At 40.2% G+C, this 16329-nt stretch overlaps 1 protein-coding gene across 4 annotated transcripts in view; it reads left to right on the top strand.

Annotated features, from left to right (window-relative positions):
- Positions 1-16110, top strand: part of MPPED1 (metallophosphoesterase domain containing 1) — a 66239-nt gene extending 50129 nt beyond the window's left edge. For all 4 annotated transcript variants that reach the window (XM_075051853.1, XM_075051855.1, XM_075051854.1 and 1 more), the window contains 3 exons: positions 4787-4902; positions 9575-9688; positions 13279-16110. In XM_075051853.1, the coding sequence (XP_074907954.1) occupies positions 4787-4902; positions 9575-9688; positions 13279-13397 (349 nt within the window). In that variant the 3' untranslated portion in view covers positions 13398-16110. The remainder of the gene's footprint in view (positions 1-4786; positions 4903-9574; positions 9689-13278) is intronic.
- The last annotated feature ends 219 nt before the right edge of the window (positions 16111-16329 follow it).

The raw sequence follows: 16329 nt of genomic DNA, 5'->3' as shown, positions 1-16329 counted from the left end.
CAGATTTCACTCTCTTCTTGCTTGTAATAGAACAATCCATGCACATTGATAGTTTTCCCCAGTCAAGTATCCTTTTTTGTGTCCCCTTTTTGTATGTCTGCTGAGCAGATTGAGATGGGTACCAGTGGTTTGAAAATTGAAAATCTTCAATTTTCACATAAATTAAAGGTCAAATCTGTGTAGTGCATCACTGCCCCTTACAGTAAATCACATGTAAAACTAAGTTATGCCACATTTAAATGACAAAAGAATTCTTGGACTATGTGGTAGCTCTTTCCAGTAGTAGCTGGAGAAAAGAAAAAACTAATAAATAATTAAGGCAGTAATATGTTTGACCACTATTTTTTTACTGTGACTTTTTTCTGTTATTATTGTAACAGAAATGCCCCTTTCAAAGACAACTAAAGTGCTAATGATAGCTAAGAAGGTCATTCCTAGGAGGTTAAACTGGTTTAATTAGAATTTATGAGAAGGTTACTATGAGAGTGCAGAAAGATGTTAAGGGGTTAACCTATAAGAGATTACATTGTAGTCAGTGTTCTGTTAAAGTTTGAATTAATTTTTCCCATGGGTTTTTCACATTCTAATTTTCAACTAAATGAGACATCTGTTTCAGAAAAGGAAAATTTGCTATGGTTGTCATAGCAACTATCATTCTGTAAGAAAATTATTCCAATGGTTACTTTAGAACAGAAAGATAGAAATTCAGTACATAAAGCAACATCCGATTGCTAGCACAAATTCTGATAATTCAGCCCTTTTTGTATGGTAGATTATTTGACCTGCAAGACTTGTTCATATGTTTGTAACATAAGGTTAATTGTGCTGTAAACAAATTCCCTTCCAATATATTTTCCCCCTAGAGTCTTACGTGTAGACAATCATTATTCTTATCATAATAATAATACCGTTGAATTTCAGTAGTATGTGGAGAGACTCAACCCGTTCGCTTTAAGAAGATAAGACCTAAATCAAAGTACATTTCTACACATGAGCGCTTCACTTCAGAGGTGAAATACATTCATGATGTATGTCTTTAATTGCCAAATATATTTTTCTTGGGGTTTTTTTGAGAATAGTGGATTTTTCTCTTACGGAACATACATGACAGTATTTTCTTTGTAAACCGTAAAATACTATTGAAAAGTAATTAATTAAAAGATTGCACTTCTCCTGAGCAAGCAGTAAGTGGGGATCCAGAAATTGAGTGCTTGGTATGAAGACTTTAACTTTGCTTTCAGGTTCCATCGTAAATGGAAATTTTAGACAAAGTTGTCTTTGCACGATATACAGGTCACAGACTCGTTAGTTGGTATTAGAGAAGATTTTTTTTTTCCTACTCAGAAACTTTGATGGCTGTTTTGCAATAAATTTTCAGATAAGGGACTTGGGATTTATAAAATCCCTGTGTGTGTATAAAGATGGTTTTGCTTTGGGGGTGGGGGCACTGAAGTGTATGGTTTTTCTTTCTTCTCTCAGATAGAAAGCACACCAACATCCTCCACTGAATCCTTTCTTGGAATTCAGATTTTTTTCGCCAGAAATATTCCAGACATTTCTTTCAATCCCGGGATTGTCACAAAAGACAGCATGATGGCAAATCACACAAGTTGTAACATCTCCCCTTCACAAAAGAACAGCTCCAGCATGCATAACTTACCAGCCCTGCGCTCAGGCGGCGACGCGCTGCAGTCACCACAAAGGCAGGGAGGGAGGGACGGGGGAGTGCTTCTTGTCTTAATAAGCAGATCATGCCTATTCATGAGGGGAAACGGGCTTTTGGAGAAGTGGCCGTGTACAGGCTAACCCTACTAGAGAGAGGCAGGCAGAGACTCTCACAGCTGCATGTGCCATTCGTGGTCTTTTGGATTTCAGCAGGATTAAGCTGACTTCTGGCGAGACCTGTGACGGTCGTGATTATTTCTCTTTATAAATGCTTCATTGTATCCTTAAAATAATGATTCTGTAGGTTTTTGACCTTTTCTTCTTGGGCAAATGTTGGTCTTTCCCCTCGGTGTCGTTCTCGGGGGGCGGAATGGCCACGGCCGGTTGTGCCGTGCCCGGCACACCTGCGGGGCGCGGGACGAGGGCACAATTCTGTCCGTGCCCCGCAGCGCCAGGGGGAGCGGCGGCTGGGAGCAGGGCCTGTACTCGCTGAATTTGTCAGCGGCTTTACGAGCGTGATTTACTATGCCGACACTTCCTTTGCCTCCTGTTTACCCTTGCAAATATTTTCTGTCAGTGAGATTTTGCTCCTGGAAAACTTGCTCCGGGCCTAAAGATGATTTGCCAAACAGTTGAATATTTTCCTCTTGGTGAGGAAAGATACTTGGCTGTAAGGTGTGGAATGCAATCCCGAGGCAGGAATGGATGGAGAGTTTAGAAAAAGCCTAACCTCTGTATATTTTTATAAACCCTCCCCCTTCTGTAATATCTGAGCACCTGACAGACTTCAGTGTATTTGTTTTCAGGGCATTCCTGTGAGATAAAGACAGTCCCATTCTGTCAATGGTGAGCTGAATGTGAAGACAGACCAGGGTTTGGTTCTGTGTGACAGTGTTACATGGTAACGTCACTGGTAGCTTACTGCAGAATAAGTCAGTAACTGGAATCATAGAATCACAGAATCATCTGGGTTGGAAAAGACCTTTAAGATCATCAGGTTCAACCGTAAACCTAGCACTGCCAAGTCCACCACTAAACATGTCCCCAAGTGCTGCGTCCACACGTCTTTTAAATACCTTCAGGGATGGTGACTCAACCACTTCCCTGGGCAGCCTGTTCCCATGCTTGACAACCCTTTCGGTGAAGACATTTTTCCCAATATCCCATCTAAACCTCCCCTGGTGCATTTCCTCCTGTCCTATCGCTTGTTACTTGGGAGAAGAGACCGACCCCCACCTCACCACAACCCCCTTTCAGGTAGCTGTAGGGAGCGATAAGGTCTCCCCTCGGCCTCCTAACGAGACCATGAGTTACTGCCCCAGCAGCAGGAAGGCAAGAAGTCCTGTACCTGTGAGCCAGGTGCTCTTCGTTCTGTGAGGAAGGGCTGCTAGGAGTTGAACAGGTAACCAGAAAAGTGTGATTTCATATCCCCGATACAGGGATATGTCTTTTTCTTAGCCAGCCACCTTGGTCTGAGCAACCTGACTCAGAAGAAGGTTTCCGCTTCACTGCTACTGGTATTAGCATCTCTTCTTCACACACCTTCTTCACCTGCCTCATCACAGCTCTGGAGGCTGGGATATATTTCTGGTCCCAATGGCAGATGTACAAAGTTTCACCTTTGTTTTTTTTCCCCTGGGACACCTGTTTATCCAGACACTGGTTATCCAGGGTGTGTGACAAAGAACTAGGAGATGAGCTCTTGGCTGTGGACACAGAGAGCCTTTCAGTCATCCGTTTAGTATAGTCGAGGCTCTTTTTGTCTATGAAAGAAGGGCAAGAAACCTTCTACAAAGCCCCCTTCTTCCTTTCCTTTTACCAGAACTTTCTTTTCTTCCCTCGGGTAAGCCACATCCCTTTATATTTTAGCAAGCTCTCTATTTTTACAGCTGTTTTCAATAGGCATGTGCTTTACAGCATTCTGAAAGGAAAAGTAGAAAATACATCATCATGAAGACATGCTAATTTTTGGAATGTTAGTCAAGCATCAGTAATGGAAGAGGATGAATAATAGCTTTATGGGCATTTTCTTTTGTCTTTGCCATACATGATGTAAACTGGAGTTCAGAGAATTTGTTTGAAAGAATTCTTTCTGTCTTTTGATGTGGTGAAGGAGTGTAAAGCTTTCTTCAACAAAGTAACATCTCAAAGGGAACTCTGGTTGATGTGTATGTATGTATAAACACTATGGCTGCAATTATCATAAACCTTATTAAATCACAGCAGCCTATTTGTTGTTCTCCAAATATGGATATGGCCAGAAGATGTCAGTCAAAAAATTATAAAAAAATTGCAACCTAAAACTAACCCCTCAATTTTATGACCTAGAATTAGAGCATAGTCAGCAAGACATAATTTACCACTGTGATATAATTGCTGTGAAATACAGTTTTTTAATCAATGGGATAGCAAGATACGGATAAATTGTGTTCTGACTGGCAGTGTTACAGTCCTGCTGCTCCATGATGAGCTGCTCCATAAATATGTTTTAAAAAATGTAAATGCCTGTCTGATAAGAAATCCTGAATATGGAAAGTCTTACTTAAAAGCAAGTCAGCACACCAGAGGACAGAAGAAAATGATGTGTAAGAAAAGAAGCAGTATTCTTGTTCTGATGGGATGCTTCCAATTAGGGAAACAAAGCAGCATAAATAATGTCTCCGACTTTGGAGCAGGATCAGTTGCTCTGCCAGGGTCTGTCCTTGCCCAGCTGGTCATAGGCTAAGGGCTGAACGTGACGGGAGCCAATGTGAAAACATATATCCACACCTAGGTGTCTGAGATAGGTGTTCTAGATGTTGTGGGAGTCCAGCATGCTAATCCACACAGGGAGATCTTGGTGTCCAGGTCTTGCAAGAGTTACTTTTCACCTTGTTAGAGGAATACTGTGAATATTTTACTGTATGCTGCCTACTGAAAGTGGTAAGGACTGCACTGATTTACCACACAAGTTAAATAACACTGTTGTATGGAAAGAGGATTTTACTGTGCACACAAAGAAGAAAATGAATGCTATTTGTGTCTCCAAATTCCATGTTAGTAGAGAGTCAATCTCCATATTTTAATTAGATAACCAGTACATGGAAGTAGCACTGAAGACATTCTCCTCCTCTCTTGGCAGGCAACCTTGGTTTTATGGCTGGGGCTTTAATCTTCCACGAGGCCAAGCACTATTAGAGAAATGGAACCTTATTCCAGATGGAATAGATATTCTTATAACACATGGACCACCTCTCGGTAAGAAAATACTAGTGCTCTTAGCTGTGTATTTCAGATGATTATACAGTAACTGATGGCTCTCCTTAGACAAAGTGCAATCCTGACTTAGAAAAGTCAAAAGTAACATCCGTACTGATTTCAGCAGCACCAGAACTTCTGCTCAGGTTTATGTTTCATGATTACTTATGCTTAATAGTAGGGAATTAAATAATGGCTTAAAAAATAAAGCCTTAACACATAAAGCCTTAATAAGCTATATAAATAAGCAAAGTCTGTTTTTCCTATGCATCTGTCCACTCTGCCACCAGTGAAATTAGTAGATTTAAAGCATGGAGCCTGCTTGAAGAGAAATGCAGGATTGGGATCTTATTTTTTTAGGACTGTCTGCCTCCCTCACTTGCAGTAGCATTCCCCCACCAACAAGCACCCAGAGGCTGTATTTTTTCCTCATCATGCTGACTTGGTGCATCTTCTGCCTCACAAACCCAACTGCTGCCATTGTTTGCCTGTTCTTTGGACAGCGTGGGTGAATTGCCTGTCTGTAATACAATCTGGCAACACTAACAGACCAACAAGAAATAGTTTTACTTTTGTGTTTTACAAATATTAATATAGACACAAAAGCCAGGAGAGACTTCTTGTGTTCCTAGATAATAGTGAAATTACCTGTGTTACAGAAATAATACAATCACAGAAACTTGTCCTGATTCAGTAAAGGCTTAAGGCTTTTAACATGTTTTTCAGTGTATTTAACATAGAGCAAGCTATATTTAATGCATCTATGTGTTTAGCTCTCACTGATTTAATAAATGGACACGAATGTGAAGCATGTACTTAAGTGTTCTGCTGAGTCTCACTGTGGAGGAGTGCTTTGTGTGAAATGAAGGCAGTTGGTTTCTTTAGACTCCCCAATTTCCTGAAGCTAAAACCCTCTTGTCTTCCACCCTTTCTTCTCCTCTTTCAGAGCTTGGAGGAGAAAGTATCTAAAGGGTTTGTGTTTTGTTGTTTTCTTTAGAAAGACATGTTTGCATTCCACTGCTCGCTAATCCTGGGGGAAAGGGCTTCTTTGTGAGCAGGGTTTCTCACAGTAAGGGCATGTGTTCTGATACTTCAGCTAAGTGGAGTCTCATGCCATGCCATAGACTGACTTTAATATGGACCTGTATCGTAAAAGTGGATGGCAGAAATAATTGTTTAGACCTTGAGATATCAGCTCCAAACAGTTAGTAGTGGGGATAATCCCTGTTAGGATCCAAGGCATGATGCTGAGTCTTTGATATAGTTTTATTTGTAAGTCATATTTAAAACTTTTTCAGAACCTTTTTCAGCACTTTTAAAGCTGTTTTTAAAACCAGCTGATCAGCTGTAAAGAAATCCAACCTTCAGCTGATCCAAAGAATATCCCTGTATCTAGCACTTGAAATCCAGTGCTGGGAAGTGGAGAGAGGGGTTTGCACCACCCAACTTCAGCCACCTTGCTAATTTATCCACCAGGCCTTTCCAGGCAGCCTCTGGGATCAGCAGAGGGAAGAGAACCTCTAGAGAGCACTGCAGAGCTGGCACTTAACAGACATGCTTTAATAATAAATTGAATAGTAAATTTAATAATTGAAAAGTAATTTAATAATTGTAGTAATTCTGAGGAAGAGCTGACCATCTCCACTGGCTGTAATGGGATAGCATGAATTCCCCTCATCTCCATGTCTCAGTGTTTGTTCTCTTTTTTTTGAATTCTTAAGCTTCAACCGTTGTCCAAGGATTTCCTTTTTTAAAAGTTCCCATTTCTTTGTCTTTTTTCTTATTGATGCATTAATAGATGGCTCAGGCACAGAACCCTCTGCCTGAGGGCATCAGCTGTTGGTCTCCCTGACACCCATGGCAACAAATACTTGACCCTTCAAAAGAAGTTAACACTCTGCCTAACTTACAGAACCTCCTTATTGTGTAGCTCTGTCCTCAGACATTTTGGGAGACAAGATCCTCCTTGACCTTCCCAGCCAGTTATTTTAACCAGAAAGCTGATTACTGTTGTTCTGATCTTGGACAGCATCACTAGAGCTGTCCCTGATGATCATAAATAGCAATCAGTGCAAATTCCTTTTTTTTCCTCCAGCATGGCTGCCTAAATTGTGTCCATCATCCATTTTCTGTGCTGCTTTCTCATTCCCTCAGTTCAAAAGAGCACGCATCCTCCTAAACTAATTAATACTACATTATTAGATCTAAAATTGTCTGCATAGATGCAGAAGCACCATTAAGAGTTAATGGACTTTGTGTTTCTAAGTCAGTTAGTCACATAACAAAAATCTGAGTAATTTTTCTTTTCTGTTTTAGAGTAGTACTTTGGGATGAAACCAGGGCGGGGATACATAGGAGGTTCACACAGGATGAGAAAGCAAAGGTTAAAACCGCTATTATTGACCATTTTATTAGTAACCTGTTTATTATTAATGAAGATATGCTATATAGTTCATAGCTTTTGAAATACAGTTTTCATGATTATGGGATCAGTACTAATGCTCATTTCTATATCAGTGTATTTTTGTTACTTTTATGTATAATATAACTTTTTAAGTCTTTTACCTGCTTCCTAAACATCTGCATTTATGATTCTTTTGTTTCTCTTCAAAAAGTTCACTTTTCTTCTCTTTGTTTGTTTTTAATTTAATTTCACCTTTAAGTCTTCATTTGTAGCTGTCTGCTTGATTGTCTATGACAAAGATTTATACTTTCCTGACAGCTGCAGAAACCTGTTTCAAGTAACCAAACATTAAAAAAACCCTAAGATGAACTCTAATTGTTAGCTAGGTGTAATCAATTATTCTTAGTTTGTGTAGTCAGGTGTACATAATAAGCTGCAAACATATGGGAAAGCTTCAGAAGGGTGATAATGCATGTAAACAAAAACATGTTCAACATAAATAATGCTTAATTTAATGGAGAAGTTAATTTTATGGATTTTTGTTTGTGAAGTTTTTGAAGTGGAAATACTTTTGGCTTTATGTTCACCACAGACATTTTGACAATTAACTGTTTCAAATCATTGAAGTAACAAAACCTATGGTTATAATGCATTTGCTCTGAAAAAAGCATAACTGTATTCTAGAGCAGTTGCTGGCCTCACTTTGACATCTTAAATACTTATTATTTTCTACAGTGAATTGTGACCTGTGTTGGATACCAAGAGTGACTGGTAAAATCAGTTAACAGAACTGAGCATTGCTCTGCTCTTTCTGTAATTCAGTGGGGTTTTCTCTTTGTACATCCCTTCGACAGGAGCCAAGCATTATCTGAATGAATTAGGAGTCTACGGCCATTATCAGAACTTCCTCTTTCTGACACTTAGGATGCTGCATTCCCAACTAATTTCTGAAAATTGGACTTAGCTCTCTGAGTAACTATGATACAAGGGCAAATTTTTACCATTTTCGTAAAACCCCACAGTATACTGAGCCTAGTTTTCAAGCACTGGCATCTGAAGCAGTATTTCTCAATGTGTGAACCTACCCTGAAGCTGTAGCAAATCTGAGAGCTTTTCCAAGATCTCCAATACCACCCTTATGGTCTTTTAAGCCAATTGGTTAGCTGCTATTTAGGCATGCTTGAGTGGATGTCAAAAGTAAACATATGAAAACTAGGTCCAGACTTTATAGCTCTCTGGCTGACTACTGTTTTCTCAAAGGCATGCTGTTGCAGCAATCTAAGAGATACAAAGCTATGACAGGCACACAGGGAGAGCACCAGAACAACTAAAGAAAAACAGAAGGATTATATCTTTTAGGTTTCCAAACTTGAGCCTGATGAAGATGGCAGAACAATAGAAAGAAAACAAGATTGGTTATTGCAAACCCTCTAATACAACAACATCCTTCTTATACTACTACTTTGAAGGAAACATGAGACTTCAGTTGGCAGTAAGCTTCCCCCTGCAGTATGTTTTCAGACATATATGCAAGTTGGTAATACATTTTTGTCTGTATTAATAAAAACCGCATTTTTATACAAACTGTATGCAAGTAAATATAGCACTTAAAAACATCTACTGCAGAAGGGCTGAGTTCCTCTTCCTGTCTGAGGTCCATAGATTTAGGCTAGTGGGGCTTGCTGTGTCATGAAGTGCTTAAACCAGTTTTGCTTGCGGATATGGGTTTTAGGCATGCTGTGGGTTCCTCACCTGGGTTCCACTACTGTAAGGTCCAATTTGATAACAATATAGTTTTATTATTAGCAACACAGATTCCATTACATCAGTTAAAGTGTTCAATTTAAAAAAACAGATCCCAGAAGTAGATTTAAATAGCTAAATGTTTATTTAGATTCTTTAGAGACACTTTGGACATACTTCTCTTTACACCTCACTCTCTTAAAGGAAGAAGAATGGAAAAAGCATTGAGTTTTCCCATTAACAAGAATGTAAAAATGCTTTAATTGCAGTGGGTTTTTTTCCTTGAAAAACAACTGGCAAGAGTTCTCATAGTCCTTTTTCTTCAGATGAGCTTTTATGGTTTTCCTCAAGTATTTTTCCTTCCTTCCTCTTCTACTTACCAAGGCAAACACTGTTTTTTCCCTGTCAATTCTTCTATGGCTGCTTATGAAAAGCCATGAGACATGAAATCTCAGAACTGCTGTATAGCAGTACAGCTTTGTAGATAGTCTGTCTTCTTTTAAAGTTTTCATTTCTTTTCCAAAGGTTTTCTAGACTGGGTTCCTAAGAAAATGCAACGGGTAGGATGTGTTGAGCTGCTGAACACCGTCCAGAGACGAATACAGCCAAGGCTTCATGTTTTTGGGCATATCCATGAAGGTCAGAACACATTTCTTTCTGTATATATAGAAACCACAAACACAGAACTTGTCTGGTTTAATTAGCATTTTCAAACTTGAATGTCTGAATTGAAGCACTTCTGGATTTCAGATGCTTACTTAGCTGCATATATGGAGATGAAATTGGCTGATACCCACTTTTCAATATTTGTACATCAGCTTCTTTCAGTTTCTGCATCTGTAAAACAGGGTGATGCCTCCTTCACAGAGGATTACTGTGAATTTTAAAATAAGAACATTGAGTCCGGTAGTTACAGAAAGTGACTAAGTATGAGGATTGATGGATTGTATTTCGCTCTGCTGGATCTCTGTGACTTAAGATAATTCATGTAAGCTCTCTGTGTCTCAGTTTCTGTGTTTGTAAAATGGGTAAGAATGCTTTGAGGGGTGCTTCCAAGGCTTAATCTTCAAGATTTTACAATAAAGATTGTCTCTCCCCATCATTGCGTATATGAAGTTGAAATCAAGAGGGATGTCGCCACTGACTCATGTAGAAATTCAAGATATTTATTCATGTATTTATTTGCTTTGGCAGGGGAAACATTTGGTACCCAGAAAAAACAAAGCGGTTCTCTTGACTATTTGATTTTTAAGTGGAAAAAAATGAGTTCCCTTCACATAAGTTAGTAAACGGTGACAAATATGCTCCACTGAAGTCAGTGACAGCAGTTCATCACCAGGCAAAGGGAAAGGTAGATGCTGTCTGCTATAGAAGTCTGTCCTGTTCACATATCATGGCAGCAAGACTTCAAGCAGTGCCCCCACCAAAAGAAACCACTGGGCTGTGCTGAAGTGTACCCATTGGCATGTAAGCATGTATTATCAGCTGCTTAGTTCTTGGCAATGTTAACTTACTGGCAGGAAAAGGTGCTCCACAACTGCCAGTTTTCTGCTTCTGGGACTGCTCCAGCCTTTGATGTAGGATCTCTGTGCGTCTCACCAGTGTAGAAATGAACAAATGGAGAAACTGGAGTAGCTGGCACTCAGGTACTTCTGTTTTTGTGAAGAGCCATTACGCTTCACAGAAATCCCATTCTGACTTGCTGCTGGGGGCTTTCACCGTGCTAAGTTAGAAGTGACATTGCTGAGAGGTGTGCTGGTGTGAAATTGGTGGAGAAGACATTCAGATCATTATTTGACAGCTCAGGGATTAAGTTCATTCTCCTCTTGTGTCTCATCTGCAGTGACCTGTTAATGCCTAGTTAATGTCTAAAGTGCTGCTAAATCACAGAGTAAACAAACAATGCATAGGCAGTATTTTTTTCTAACTCTTTGCTGTTAGAGCACTCTTTGAGATTCCGTACAAGAGAGCTGGTGAATACAGTTCAAACTCATTGTCTTTTCAGAAATTGTAAGCCAAGTGGTTTGCAGGGGATATAAGCAAACAGTTAGCAAGCCATGAAGCTTCAGGCAGGTAAACAAAATCACATCTGCTAAGACCAAGCCCAACTTTGGCTCCCAAGGGAAAAGAATGGCACCTCCACAGAATGGTAAATCCTGTGAATTAATACAGCTGGCAGAGTAGGTATCGGAAACAAGGTACTCTTCTTGTTAACTATCATAATTTAGAGAAAACAAATGGGGAACTGCATAGCCTGTTTTGCAGTGGGATGCTAAATCTCTGCAGAGGAGAATTCCCATTGCAGACAGCCTGTGCAAACGAAGCTGCTCTTTGTAGAGAGAATGCATGATTTGAACAGATGAGTTCTTCCCCTGACTGAGCATAGCTACATCTGCAGAACTCATTTACTGAACATCCGGGAGGAAGAGATGCTTAGAAGAGATGTTTCTTCCCTATTCCCCCTCTGCACTGCTGTCTGCCAAAAAATACCTCTACACATGGGCTTGCTGCTGATCAACCCATGGAAGTGACAAGCAGCATGGCAGGGACTCCGGCTAAAATCCTGGTTTGCCCATCACAGCCAGTACTTGGCTGAGGTCATGGCCAAAGAAACTCTGTTGGCAGTAGGGTAGGATTGAAAACTGTAGCATTAGGAATCTTCCAGCAAAAAGAGCGTATTAGCAAGCTGATTCTGTTCTCTCCAAATGTGTAGCCGAGGAGACAGAAAGTCCCAGCAGCAATGCTGACTGTCCTCCATGCAGTTTGTGTTTTATACAGAACAATTGTTCTGTGGCAAACAGCAAATGATTTAAAGAAATGTCTGTGACAGGAACCTGACAGACTTTTCTTCCCTCCCTAGTCCCTAATTATAGTGTGTTTTTTCCATGGGGAGTCCAGGAGGCCCTGCATTATTCAGGGTATTCTAAGGAACAAAAAAGAAAGGAATTTGGCTACTGTTTCTTTGTTTGTAAATTATGCAACTATCAATGCTTCTGTAAGACACAAAATTGCACTCAGGAAAACTGTAGGATCCTAGGTACCTAGGATTTGAATAGCTGGAACTCAGTGTTATGTAGCAATGAATACATTTCACTATTAACTTCATTAACACTGAGACTGAATCTTAGTACAAATGCTTTTGACCAGGTAGTTTCCCCAAAGTCATATATTTCTGATTGTGAATGCATTTCTTTATATTGATCATAATGTTTCAGTGCAAGTTTCCAACATTAAGCTTTTAGTTTTAGTGTAATCAAGCTTATGTTTTTTCCTAGACATTCATGAAGAGATTTTTGACAATGGAGAGTGTGTCTACTTTTTCGTAACACCAGGGCAGTTAAAGGTTGCTTCTTGACTTTCTGAAACGGCATTTCACTGTATTCTACAGGCATTAGAGCTGGAAGTTTGATTTTCTGCAGGTTTAGCTCTGGAATTGTTTGACTTGGGTGTCCAGTCAGACATGAGATGTAGTTAAAGCTTTTTTGCCACTGGTGAGACATACAGAAGGGTGTTTTCTCCCATGGAAATGTTATGGTGTCTTAGGGCATAAATTCACCTTGTCTGTCAGAGAACGCATTAATAAAGCCATTTTTTCTCTACCTGGGCAGGCATTTTAGTGTCTTGCCATCAAATTGGTCAACAAGTTCAAACACATAGGAAAAAGAGGTTCCTACTAGGCAAATCACAGCCCGGTGCAGATGCATACATACTCCCCTTAGTCAAGCAATGCTTTTTCTTCATTGGTAGCTTAAAAGATGTACAACACAGGACAGAAAAAAAGGTGGAAAGATGAAAATTGAACAAAGTTTGCTGCACTGATGACTGCAAACCTAAATGATCAGAAGTGTGGTTTTTTCAATGCTGCAATGGCCTAAGCTCTATCTTCTCATCCTTTCCAAAACTGAGAAGGTTTTAAGAAAAAGCTTTGCAAGGAGAAATATCTGTCTTTCTAAGGAGGTTTGGTGAGCTGGCTGCCAGAGATTATAGCCACTAGCTAGCAAGGGTCCATTTTGCTTTTCTTACACAATTTAAAAGATGGCAAAAAGTTCTGCTGTAAGACAAAGATGATATTAATTCAGGAGACGTTTATGTTTTGCATGAAGAGAATTTTTTAATTAATTCTGAGTAATAAATACGGCATTTATTGTTGTGTGATAAAGGTGAATAATTTAAAAAAAAGAAGGTAATAATGAATAATGAAAGTAACCAGAGATGTTCTTTCTTTGCAGGTTATGGTGTCATGGCTGATGGAACTACTACCTATGTGAATGCATCTGTGTGCACTGTGAATTACCAGCCACTCAATCCACCTATAGTTATTGACTTACCTACTCCAAGGAACACATGATTATAATGAGGATTTAAAGTTGTACCCAACACATTAGCAACTTTATATTGCTGGCTGAGAATCCCAATAGGGAACCATTCAACAAAAAAGCAAAAACCTTCTTCTTTTTTCCCTGCTAGCTCTTCACAGATAAATTTTGAGTGACAAAAGTGGATGAGAAACAAAGACATTTTGGTGCCAGAAACAGATTAAAGACTTTAACATTTCACCATTAAAATATTTGTGAACACAGAAAAGTGAATGCATTCCACATATATATATACATATACATATATATATCTCTCTCAAGTAGGGGCTTTTGTATATACCGTACATTATATTGGACTTATTAAAAGAACAATGTCTTTCAAACGAGTGTTTCTTTAAGAAAGTTTGCAGTTTAAACTTAAGTGTTTAGACTAGGATTTCCTCATTTCAGATGTTTCCCAGTGAGCTCTTGGTAAAAGAAAAATGATGGTAGAGATGTTTTCCCTTAATTAACACGGCAAATATAAAAGATGGTGCACGAATGACCAGTCACAGGAGGAAACCTATTGCTTCAAGTCCTCCAGGTCTAAGTCTTTGCATCTATTCAAAACCAATGCAATAGAGGCCCTAACTCACTGTACTGAAATGAAGTTTTACTACATCTGGCATTACAGATGGTAAGGGAAATGGTGCATATTGCTGGCATGCTGTAAACAGCTCAACATTCAAGAAGGGAGACTGTGTTAAGTGCAGTATAAACTCAGGAATTTGTAACCTGGCCTCGCCTGTGAAAAAAAGGATGACATTTCCCTTAAAAAAAAAACAGACACCCCACCCCGTGTTTTCATATGGTAAGGCGATATGTGATTGTATGTAAAAAGAGAAAAAAAAAAAACACAAAAAAAACCAGCCAGTGTTCAGTAGTGGTATTTTAAATAAAACCCACTCAGACTATTTGTTTAAAATCTGTTAATGGGACATGCAGCCAATGATTAGATTACTGGTTTGAATTTGGCCCCAGTCAGACGTGATTAAATGTCATTATGATCATTTTGTCCTTGGGGAACGTTACGGATGTTGAGGGGAAGGGGTCATCCCAAGGTGGAGTTTGGGCGTTCACTTTTGGGTAGCTCTGTAGTAGCATAAGTGCGATGAGTAACAAGTACACCCCAATGGGTACAGAGCAGGGGTCACCTCACAGAACTTGTCATTGCTGTTTGCCCGCTCATGGACACTGCTGAGAGAGGCCCAAGAGAAAATCATCAACCGAGTTGAAATCCATCTGTCGTGTTGCATGTGATGCCAGGCAAAGTGGGGGACGTGTCGGGAGCTGGTTGGGATGGCCAACTGCCATGGTACTGCCCATGCGGCTTTCCCGCAGGTTAACAGAGAAGTTGGAGCTGCTGGGATTTCAGTCCCGTCCTAGGCAGAAACTTGAGAATTGATTACAAACCCACGAAAAAAAAAAAGTGCTTCAAATGTGCCCTACAAGAAATGGGTGTCTGCCTTGAACTAATAAACATGTCCATGCTCAAATAGGAGCCTTTTTGCCTTGATGGAGATAATTTAACTGCTGTGTTCTGCACATGGACATCCTGAACTTGGGGCTTATGGCATCCAGACACTGATCTTGCTCACACACATTGAGCAGATTATCGCACTGCCAATACAGGGTTGTTTGCGGGTCTGTGCATAGCCCGCATCTGCGCATAGCCCACATCTGCATACATGCATTGGATCATTGCGTAGGTTACTTTTTGCCTGATACATGGATGTAAATGTGAGCTTCATGTAGCAGCTGCGTGTACATTATGTGCATACACAATTTAAAATACCTGTGTTGCAAAACCAGGCTCTGTCAGCCTCAACTCTAAGCGAGCCGGGCAGAAACATTGCATTTCGCTGCCTTCCCGTGGCAGCAGCTCTTCCAGCTGCTGCTGGGAGCTGTGACATTCGAGCCCAGTCACTAACACGTGCTGTGGACCACCAGAAACCACCAGACCACCAGAAAACATGACAAGTCACAGGTCTGTCATTTCTTGTAAGCTGTTGGGTGCCTTGGGGTCCGAACTAATGTGCTGCTTTTTCCTGAAACGAAACCCTAAAGCGATCGGTGATGCCTGCAGCTGGTTTTGGGGTGAATAGTTCACAAGCACATGAGCAGTCCACCCTGAATTCAGGTAGGGCCACTTTTGTCAAAACTAGTGGTGTAGAAATTGCAGGATCAGCTCCTAAATCAGCAAGGACTGAAATTCATAGTTGAATATGAATTCCCGCCATCATTGGGAAGATGAGCAATAGTGTGTAGTTAGAATAAAAGTGTCTTAGCTAGTCACAATTCAAGCGGTTTGCAACAAATGTGACAGGAAATTGGCTGTTTGTTAAAGTCTGAAATGTTTACATTCACTCACGGCACTTAAGAGACTAAAATGTTAAAGTGAGGGAAGAGGTCCTTTTATTAGCCTCAACAAAATTTCTATGTCGACCATAAACTATTCTCTTAAAAATAATTTTTCCTAAGGTATCTTCAAAATACTGTGTATTTTTATGTGGAAAGGATACGAAAGCAGCTGTTACTTCAAAAATATCATTTAAAGTACTTGGGGTATCAAAGCTTAAAGATTATTTAATCATTTTGGCATATCTTGATTGTTGTTGTAATTTTTGGTCAAGCATGTTAGACAAATAAAGTCTTAAAAAAACCAACAAACCACCAAAAAATAAGGCCTCTTTATCTCCACCTCATCCCTTCAGCTCCACGTGGGAAAGGCTGCCTGTCTTCTCCAGGTGTAGGAGCCAGGCTGCGGGACATGGAAGTCGTTATGGCGAAGGATTGCGGCTCAGCTGGGGGTTCGGCTGGCAGAGGGGCTGGGGGCGATGGGCAGCGGGTACCGCGCTCGCTCTGCGGCTTCAGGCCGCCGCGGCTCCTGCCGAAGGGAGCGAGTTGGAAGTTGGGGTTGCGGAG

This window comes from Buteo buteo, chromosome 19, assembly GCF_964188355.1.
Source record: "Buteo buteo chromosome 19, bButBut1.hap1.1, whole genome shotgun sequence".
NCBI classification, from domain to species: Eukaryota; Metazoa; Chordata; class Aves; order Accipitriformes; family Accipitridae; genus Buteo; species Buteo buteo.
The sequence above is the reverse complement of the archived record's forward strand: the minus strand, read 5'-3'. Positions and strand labels throughout refer to the sequence as shown.